The sequence below is a fragment of the Pan troglodytes genome, chromosome 21, assembly GCF_028858775.2.
Source record: "Pan troglodytes isolate AG18354 chromosome 21, NHGRI_mPanTro3-v2.0_pri, whole genome shotgun sequence".
In the NCBI taxonomy this organism is placed as follows: domain Eukaryota; kingdom Metazoa; phylum Chordata; class Mammalia; order Primates; family Hominidae; genus Pan; species Pan troglodytes.
The window spans coordinates 51360913-51371069 of NC_072419.2; the positions used below are offsets into that span (position 1 = coordinate 51360913).

Consider the following 10157-nt stretch of genomic DNA (forward strand, 5'->3'; position numbering starts at 1 on the left):
ATAGCCTTTCTCAGGGTTATGGGTTGGATGAATGAAATGATGTTTAAAAGTGGGAGATCCACAGTAGATATTCATTACAGACTAATAACCAGAATCTGAATTAGTCAAGCTCTTACTGTGATAAATCTGTGACAAACAACCCTTGAATCTCTGTGACTTCTTACCACAAATATTTATTTCTCTTTGGCAAGTTTGAGGCTTGGCTGGTCTGGCTCAGCTTCAGGCTTGCCCCAGGTGTCTCTCCAGCAAGACAAGTGGCTCCGGGCAAGCTCTTCTCATGGCAGAGGGCAGAAGCTCTAAGAAAGGTGGAGGTCAGGTGAGGTGGCTCACACCTGTAATCCCAGCACTTTGGGAGGCTGAGGCAGGCAGATTGCCTGAGGTCAGGAGTTCAAGACCAGTCTGGCCAACGTGGTGAAACCCCATCTCTACTAAAAATATAAAAATTAGCAGGGTGTGGTAGCAGGTGCCTGTAATCCCAGCTACTTGGGAGGCTGAGGCAGGAGGATCACTTGAACTCGGGAGGTGGAGGGTGCAGTGAGCCAAGATCGTGCCACTGCACTCTAGCCTGGGCAACAAGAGCGAAACTCCATCTCAAAAAAAAAAAAAAAAAGAATGGTGGTGTTTTGTCTTTAAACAGGCTACACTGTCACTGCCACCCACATCCCATTAGCTAAAACAGGTCTCCTCGCCCAGCCCAAGTCACTGGGGCAGGATGTACACTCTCCCTGAGGGAAGCCACTGTAAGCATGGGGTGGGGAGGGGAAAGGGACAATCGTAGGCAAATAATCCAATCTACAATATTATCTGTGTTAACTATCTGAAGCTATATGTATATGGGGAAACTGAGGCCCAGAAAGAGGAACAGAAATATCCAAGGTTGCTCAGAGTCAGTGACTCCCAGATAGTTCTCCTTCCCCTCTCCAAGACCTCAGTCTATATCCATGTAGTTAGCATTTGGTACTTTTGAGTCAACCGTTCAAGCATTTGAATCCCATGGTAAGAACAAGGAGGGTGAGGAAGTAGAATCCCTTCCATCTTCCGATGGGGCAAACAGAAGCCCAGAGTGCAGAAGGATGACCTGTCATCATACTGCAAGGTCAAGAGAACAGGGAAAGAAGACCAAGGATTCCCAAGTGTACCTCCACAGTGGACCGCCCAGTCCCTCAGTCTTGTGCTGGACACAAGAGGCCCAGCAGCTAGAGCAGGGAATTTGCCACCTCCTTCCTGGGAGGAAAGTGGGAGAGTCAGGAATCCAGCTGTCTGGGTCCAGGGATGTCCCTTGGGATGACTGTCATTCCCTCATTGACCCCTTCTCCCCGCAAGAAACACTTGTTAAACCCTGACTGCATACTGGACCCAGGAGAAACTGAGGTGAGTGAGGTGGAGAGAGAGCCATCACAATAATGACATCCCGATGACTTGAGCAACATTTCCCCAAATTTTGGGCAATTTGAAGTGATCTTAGTATGTACCTGGATGCAGTGTCACATAACATGGACTCCTGGAGGGAGAAAGTCATTCCCTTCTCAATTCTTCTGATTACCTCAGGGAGAAAGTCTCAGCTTAGACATTTGCATCTTTTATTTATTTATTTATTTATTTATTTATTATTTTTATTTTTATTTTTTTTTTGAGACGGAGTCTCGCTGTGTCACCCAGGCTGGGGTGCAATGGTGCAATCTCCGCTCACTGCAAGCTCCACCTCCCGGGTTCACGACGTTCTCCTGCCTTAGCCTCCCGAGTAGCTGGGACTACAGGCGCCCGCCATCACGCCCAATTAATTTTTTGTATTTTTAGTAGAGACAGGGTTTCACCGTGTTAGCCAGGATGGTCTCCATCTCCTGACCTCGTGATCCGCCTGCCTCGGCCTCCCAAAGTGCTGGGATTACAGGCGTGAGCCACCGTGCCCGGCCGATGTTTGCATCTTTAACCCTTTAAATCTTCATTGATTAAAACATAGACTGGCCGTGCACGGTGGCTCACATATGTAATCCCAGCACTTTGGGAGGCTGAGGCAGGTGGATCACTTGAGGCCAGTAGCTTGAGACCAGCCTGGCCAACATGGTGAAAACCTGTCTCTACTAAAAATACAAAAATTAGCCAGGCATGGTGGTGGGCACCTATAGTCTCAACTACTTGGGAGGCTGAGGCAGAAGAATCGCTTGAACCCGGGAGACGGAGGTTGCAGTGAACCAAGATCGTGCCACTGCACTCCAGCCTGGGCAACAGGATGAGACTCTGTCTCAAAAAACAAAAAACCAAAAACATAGAGTGAGTACAGGCTTCAGGCTCAGTCTTGGCAGGTGGCTGTAGCTAGCTAGAGTTTAATAACACTATTTAATATCATTTAATCTGACATGATTTACTTTAATGGAACTGAGCTGTTTCCATTGCATTTGTTTTCATAATTCCATTTGTGGCAATTGATCTCATTTATCTCATTTATAGTAGTGATATCAATTTTCTTTTGAAATGAATTTATTTATATACAAAAGTGAGCCATTTAAAGAAAACATTAAGTAAATGGTGGTACAGGCAGCGTGCAACCTATCATGGTGCTATTTTGTAGGTATGGTGAAAATCATGAAAGAGTTGAATGACTGATGTTTGGAAAACTCTGCAAGAATATTCATTCTGGATGGTTGGGCTGCCTGAGGGAGAGGTCAGGGTCTGCCTGAATTGGGCATTTTTGGTGGAGGAAGCAGCATGTATGGATTGGTGTGAAAGCGTTAGGAAGGGTGGGAAGCTCGTATGGCAGTGGTGCAGGGTACTAGGGTGATACAGAGGTCTTCCTCCGAGCTCAGGCTATGGACTTTGACTCCCAGGAGGAGAAATCAGGGGTGGATGGGTTGCAGGGAAGTGTCAGCAGGCCAGTGATTATCAGAAGGCTGGAACCACCGCTGGTAGAGGTAGTGCTGTCCAGCGGGCAGGGCCCCAGGCCTCCCATCATGAACTCTTTCCGTTGGTCCCCAGCCTAGGTGCAGAGCCACAGATCCTAAATCAGAATTAGCCTGAGGAGGGAGAAAGAAAGGGTTAATTCCTTCCCATAATAGGGCTCTGGTTTCTGGCCTTGGTCTCCCATCCATGCCCCACCAGCTCAGCTCTGGTTGCCACCAAGGCAGGATTCCTCCGCCCCCTTCAAAAGGGCAAACAGAAGCCCGGAGCAGTTTAGGGCTGTCATCCAGGTGCCACAGCAAGCTCAAGAAGAGAACCAAGGACTCCCGGGTTCTCTGTCATCCTAGCAGGACTCCTCCAACCCCTATCCAGTTTCCTAATCCTGGCCATGGGAGGTCCTGACTTCTGGGGAGGCATCCTGTTAAGCTTGTAGCAATGAAGAAAGTATTAGAGCTGGGCTCGGAGAGGGAAGGCACCTGCCCTGGGCACCCAGGAGCCGTACCTCTGGCAGGATCCCTGCAATCCCGCCCGCAGGCACTGTGGCAGCATCGCTTTTTGCCCGAGCAGTCTGAGTCCTTGTGACACAGGTGGTTCATGGGGCTGAGGCAGCGCAGTTGGTCCTCTGGGCAGCTGCCCAGCTTCACTGCAACACAGGGAACTGGGTGAGCTCCGTCCTTGCCCACTGGCCCTGAAGCTTGGGGCTTGGATGGTCAGCAAGGTGGAGGGGAGGCATTTACCAGAGACCCTGGGGACGCACTGGCGGAAGCAAGCTCTGTAGCAGCACTTCCTGGTCAAGGGACACTGGCTGTCTTCCACGCACTGGTCAGGCACCGATAGGAGGCAGGGCCCATCATCTGGCGGGCAGCCCCCCGATTTCTCTGTAAGAGAATCTCCTAATATTGCAGCTGGAGGAAGCTCACGGTTATGTAATAAGCGCTGACCTGGGAATGACAAGACTGAATTCTCCATCCCTTGCTTTTTGCCTGTCTTTTGGCTAGTTGTTATTTTTGTTTGTTTGTTTGTTTATAATGACTCCAAGCCTCAGTTTTCTGGCTGTGAAATGGGAAGCTGGGCTAGTTTGAGACTCAGATGGCACAAATGACAGGGGAAAATGAAGCCCAACATCTCCACTGTGGCCAATAAGGCCATGCCTGGTCTGGGCCCTGCCCATCTCTCTAGCCCCATCCTCTACTGCCCTCCCACTCAGTGCCTCCTGATCTGCTCCAAGCCAGCTCTCTCTGCAGGGCTCTTGCTCGGGCCGCATCCTTTGCCTAGTGCACTTCTCCTGTACTCCATGCGCCTGGTCAGCTCATTAGGACTCAGCAGAAACATCACATCCTCAGAAGACCCTACTTCTCTGACCCCACATTAACTAGGTCAGCGCCCCCCCGCCCCCACACACACACCCATTTCTTTCCTCCAGAGTTTGTGACGCTGCATCTGTTTGTCTGTGTCTCTCACTTGGCTGGAGGTGAGGAGAGTAGACACCCTGCCAGCTTTGCTCACCGTTGGTCCATATCACAGCCCTTGGCGCACAGCAGTAGGGCTCAGTGACTTGGAAAGAAAGGGTTTTGAAGTGAGGCCCAGCATTGCACGTGCGTTAGCAGTGGCCAGCCTGGTGCACTGTCACAGCCACAGCTGGCCACGTCTTCTGCACTGTTGCGTTCATCACTGTTGCAAATGGCATGGTTTCGAGGATCAGGCGTTAACTCTGTCTCTGAGGCATTCCTCTGAATGGTATAGAGTGTTCTGTCCCAGAGCTTACCTAACATTCTTCTTGCTGGGATTTTGGGCCATGTTCACATTTCATGCACAAAGCTGGAAATCAGTATCCTCCTCCATGTAGAGGAGGAAATCAAGGCCTGAAAAGGGCAGTGACTTGTCCAGACCCACATGGGCTGGGCTTAGGACTCCCAGGGCCCGGCTCCCTCTGACCTCTGTGAGTCTCCACCCTGAGCTGTCTTTGAGCCGTAGGGATGGAGCAGGTCCCAGGTCTTCAATTCAATCCAGCATCAGAGAAAATGTTCAAGAGTTCCGAGGGGCAGCTGGATCTGGTTCGGTGACTTTACCTCTGTGTCCGCCCCTCCCCCTCAGCCCCCTGCCTGGGTGCTGGCTGCACACATAAGTAGGCACCTTGCTCACATCCTACGTGCGCTAAGTCAACTTCAGCTGTCACATCGGGTTGGTTTAAACTAAATTGCTGCCCCCTGCTGGAGAAAGAGAGGCTTGGCGTGGGGAGGGGGAAAAAGTGTGGGTTTGGGGTGGTGGGGGTGATGGGAGGGCTCCTGGGAAACTGTCTGAGGTCCAAGGTTTAGCCCTGAATTCACAAGTCCAAGTCAAAGGTGCGCAGGCCTCAAAGGGTGGGCCAAACGGAGCTGCCTGCACTCAAAGCCGGTGGAGCCGGGTGGGTCAGGCAGGGAGAGCTTCTGTGGCGAGGGGCCTGGGGCTGGCCTTGGGGAATGGACAGATAGGGATAGGGCATGACAGCTGGCATTTCCAGTGGAAGAACTGCGATAGCTGCAATGTGGAGGTGGGGATAAAAGCCTGGCGTGTGCAGAGCCGGCGTGAGAGGCTCTGGGTGGTCACACTCACTCTGTTTGCCTGCCTTTCCTAACAGTCCCTCCAAACCAGGTTCTCCACTCACAGATGTGTACATCGAGACAGTCACACACACAGATGGTCATCCGGATGCATGTGCCATGGGTGTGTAGACTTAGAGAGCAAAAGAATCGTATCCAAACATGGTTAAATATATACACTTGTACACACAGACGATACACACATAGTCAAATACACAAGCACATTTAGATCTAGACACACAATTAGCTACAGGCTTAACAGTAGGAAACTGCAGATAGTCAACTGTTTTATCTGCAAAAGTAGCAATTTTACATGGTTCAACTTAATACACACATATATACATATGGACATATATCAGATAGTTATATATATGCAATATATTTATAAACACATATATAAACAGGCAGTCATGTATGTACATATGAGCTGGAACATAATCACTGTCATTTACACATGCCTACCCACATAGATATATACACACAGATAGACACTCAGACACACACAGTTATGTATATAAATATATAAATATATAGCATATGTATGTGAACAGAGAGACATACATAAGCATACACAGTCATATATACAGAATCATATGCACAGAGCTACACAGACACATATATCTTCCCAATACCACATAACCACTGACAGCATTTAATTAGGCACTTGCTGTTTATCAGGGACTATGCCAGGCTCTTTGTATCAGAGACACCCAGACGTTTGAGTGAGAAGGGGGCAGAATGGGGAGCTCTTATAAACAGAGGCGGCTGGGCTTCCACAGGCAACAAACTGAGACTTCCTTTCCCTTGGCTTCGTCACCTTCCTCCATTGTCTGAAATTCTACCAACAGCTCGGCAATGTCTCACAGGAGAGAAACCAGTGGGGGACAAGGTGTGGTGAACTGGGGGAGAGACAAGCTTGTCACACCTGCCCATGCAGAGTGGCCCTGCGCAGGCTCGGTTTCTGCTGTGCCAGCTCTTTGCCTCTGAGCAGCTGGGCTGAATATCGGGGTGTGCTCCCTGGGAACACAATGACTCCCCCAAATCACCCACTTATGCTGTGCTTACTGTGTGCCAGGCCCTTATTCCTCGAGACACCATTTACTCCTGAGAGAGAGGCATGGGACCTCATTTTACAAGGAGTAAGTCTCCAGACCTGTCCTGTTGCCTTCCAGGAGTGTCCTGCCTGGAAGTCCTAATAAACTCATGCACTTGCCAATCTGGCCTTGTCTAAGTCATTCTTTGTTCTCTCAGCTCCTTCCTATGTTGGGGGTGCATTGTCCTGTACAGTCCTGGGTTTTTGCTGTAATAGTTGGTAAGGTGAATCTTTCTGATTTCAAATACTTGCATTCAAATGCCACATTTGGCACTAACTCAGAGTCAGTCTTTGACCTTGTTAAGTGGTTCCCCACTAAGCCTCAATTTTCCTCATCTGCAAAATGGGGATGCAAATAGTCCTGTCCTCACAGCACCATGTCGAGGAGTTACGTGATGATGGTGCATGAATCACAGCCAACACAGGGTCCAGCCTTGGAGCTCACCAGTGTACTTCCTTCCTCAGCCTGTCCCCATTACTGTCCCCTTTCTTTAAGGCAGGGCAAGGGTTGCACAGGTGAATGTAGGTTGGAGTGTTCCAGCCCCAGAAAAGGACGCAGGTGGAGGCCTCACCCAGATCAGGAGTCACCTGTCTAGTCACTCAGCAGCCCTCCCTCACCTGTCAGCAGGCCAGCCCCAGCCTTGTCAGGGGTGGGAATGGGGACAGGAGGTTGGGGGCGATGAGAGTTAGAGACAGAGCTTCCTCCCCACAAAACCCAGATCCCGGAAGCCACACCCTCTCCTCAATTCCCAAGTCCCTTCCACAGATGGGGTGGTGGACCCACTGACCCAGTCACACCACAGCCCAGCAGGCACAGACAGGGTCCCTCCCCACACCTGAAGGCACAGAGACACACATGGACAGGCACCAAGCTCAGACACATGCATGCAGCCATTCCTAAGTGTACGTGTGCAGACAGAGCTTTGCACAGACAAGCAGACGCAAAGACACGTGTCTACACAGACACAGGCACATGCATTCCCCGCCCTGCCACCCCCTGACATATAGACAGGCACAGACAAGCACCGAGAAACTGGCAGAAAAGACACTTACAGATACCAACACAGGCAGGTGGACAGGCACAAATGTACACACATATAAACACAGGCTTCTGAAAGCACTAAGAATCAGGCATCCACACATACACACACGCACGCACGCACACACACACGCGCACACACACCCCACAGGGCATTACCTGCCTTCCCCCAAACCCTTACTCTCCCTAGAGAAGTAGAGACAATCTGGTCCCCCGAGCAGAGGGATTTCCCGCACTCACCTCCCTTCTTCCTGCCAAAGACAGCAGGCAGCTGACTCCCCACAGCCAGGAGGGCCCCCAGGAGGAGAAGGCTCTGGGTCCTCATATTTCTGCTGCCGGCTTAGGGCCCAGGGCCCCCCAGATTAACACCTGCAGCCTCAGGGAAGCCAGAGAACCTTAGTGAGGAGAGGGAAGAGAGGGGGTGTGGAGTGACACTGTGCCTGCTTCATCTTGGCCCCACCCCCTGAGGGCCCGAGGACTCAGTGCAAGGGATGCTGTCACAATAGCTGAAGATAGGGTGGCGGCACATCCTGCATGTGGGGGACTCAGATCCAGTCTTGCCTGTATCCGTGACTTGGGCTGTGATCTTGGGCAAGTCTTGTCTCTCTGGGCTTCAGTTTTTTCATCTGTATACAGGGTGAAGGTTGTTGAGTCAGATGCTTGCTTTCCTGGCTCTCAAATATGTTGAAGCCCCAGCGATGTCTAGGCAGCGGGTAGAGGTCAGTTTTGAATAGCAAAGGAGTGGGGGTTTGCAGAGTTCTGGATGCCTAGGAAGGGAGAAGGCATTAGGGTTAGGCCAGAGCTTGCAGCCAAAGAAGGCTGGCCCAGGTTGGCATAATGAGTGAGGCCAGCCCTGGCCTCTCCTCTTGGGTCCTGTGGATGGGAGAAAGACCACCCCGCCTTTGGTGAGATCACCAGTGGCTTCTGGTAGAACTGCCCTCTTCCTGGGGCTGGCTTGGCTGTTGAGGGTGGGGGAGCATGGCTTTTGGCTTGGCTAAGTTTGCTGGTCACAGCAGATACGTGGCCACTGGAACCTCTTCTCTGGCCCTAAGCGATCCTGAGCAAAAACATGTCATCTCATCCAGGGACCCCCACCTTAGATTTCGTATCTCTGATGTTGCCTCCTGCATTTGGTAGAAGAGATGGAGCTAAGACTTGGCATCCTAAGGGACATCCTAAACAGAAACTCCATCGAAGTACATTCTTTCAGCCTTCCCATTTGAAAGACGAGGAAACTGTGAGATAGAGATGAGAGGGGACTGGCCCAAGGACACGCAGCTAATTCCTGACTAAGCTGGGACTTCCCACTGTGGCCTCCCCATCACCCTCATTCAGTTCCTGGGTTTTAAAAGCAGGTCAATACCTCATCTGATCCTGAGAAAGGAGGGTGATATTACAGGGCTTGTCTCACTTACCCATTCCAATCCAGGACAGCCCTGGCAGCAGGAAGTTCTTCCTTGGGTTTAATGTGAATCTCTCGTGCTGTCTTCTAAGCTATCAAGATAGGAGAGGCTCTGTCTTCTATGATCTGATGTTACTTTTGGAATGCTGGCACCTCCTTGGAAGCTTTATTTTGGAGGACAAATATATGAGCCCTTCCTTCCTCCCTCCCTCCGCCCCCCCTCCCTCTTTCTTTTTTCTTTTCTTTTCTTTCTTTCTTTCTTCTTTCTTTCCTTTTTTCTTTATTTCTTTCTTCTTTCTTTTCCTTCTTTCCTCTCTTTCTTTTCTTTCCTTTCTCTTTCTTTCTTTCTCTCTCTCTCTCTTTCTTCTTTCTTTCTCTCCTTCTCCTTCTTCTTTCCTCTCTCTCTTTCTCTTTCTCTCTCCGTCTTTGACAGAATGTCGCTATGTCACCCAGGCTGGAGTGCACAGTGCCATCATGGCTCACTGAACCCTTGACCTCATGGACCCAAGTAGTCCTCCTGCCTCAGCCTCCTGAGTACCTGGGACTATAGGCATGTGCCCCAATATTTGGCTAGTTTTTATTTTTTGTAGAGATGGGGGGTCTTCCTATGTTGCCTAGGCTGGTCTCTAACTCTAGGACTCAAGTGATTCTCCCACCTTGGCCTCCCAAAGTGCTGGGATTACAGGGGTGAGCCACTGTGCTCAGCCATGAAATGCTCTTTTTTTTTTTTTGAGACGGAGTCTTCCTCTGTCATCCAGGCTGGAGTGCAATGGGGCAATCTCTGCTCATTGCAACCTCCGTCTCCTGGGTTCTAGCAATTCTCTGCCTCAGCCTCCCATGTAGCTGGGACCACAGGCGCCCGCCACCATGCCTGGCTAATTTTTTGTATTTTTAGTAGAGACGGGGTTTCACCATGTTGGTCAGGCTGGTCTTAAACTCCTGAACTCAGGTGATCCACCTGCCTCGGCCTCCCAAAGTGTTGGGATTACAGGCGTGAGCCACCATGCCAATGCTTTTTAAATTAAAATTATTTTGTAGACATTTTCCTGTGCTGTGAAATGTTCTCTAAACATCATGTTTTCTGATGGCTACATGCTGTTTTGTTAGATCTATATGTCAAAACATCACTTCAGTAAAGTTTTTAGGGAA

At 50.2% G+C, this 10157-nt stretch overlaps 1 protein-coding gene across 9 annotated transcripts; it reads right to left on the reverse strand.

Annotated features, from left to right (window-relative positions):
• Window positions 1-2449: 2449 nt before the first annotated feature.
• WFDC5 (WAP four-disulfide core domain 5) lies at window positions 2450-8510 on the reverse strand. 9 transcript variants are annotated; one of them, XM_063802493.1, is made up of 5 exons: window positions 7847-8071; window positions 4302-5102; window positions 3633-3773; window positions 3398-3538; window positions 2470-3011 (listed from the first exon to the last, which is right to left on the reverse strand). In XM_063802493.1, the coding sequence occupies exons 2-5, from the start codon at window positions 4333-4335 to the stop codon at window positions 3007-3009; spliced, it is 321 nt and encodes a 106-aa protein (XP_063658563.1). In that variant the 5' UTR covers window positions 4336-5102; window positions 7847-8071; the 3' UTR covers window positions 2470-3006.
• Between the last annotated feature and the right edge of the window lie 1647 nt (window positions 8511-10157).

Coding starts and splice junctions, on each gene's coding strand:
- WFDC5 (XM_063802488.1), bottom strand. CDS start 3,864: ATGGAGAATTCAGTCTTGTCATTCCCAGGTCAGCGCTTATTACATAAC. Junction 3,539..3,632: donor GTGCGTCCCCAGGGTCTCTG/GTAAATGCCTCC, acceptor CCTGTGTTGCAG/TGAAGCTGGGCAGCTGCCCA.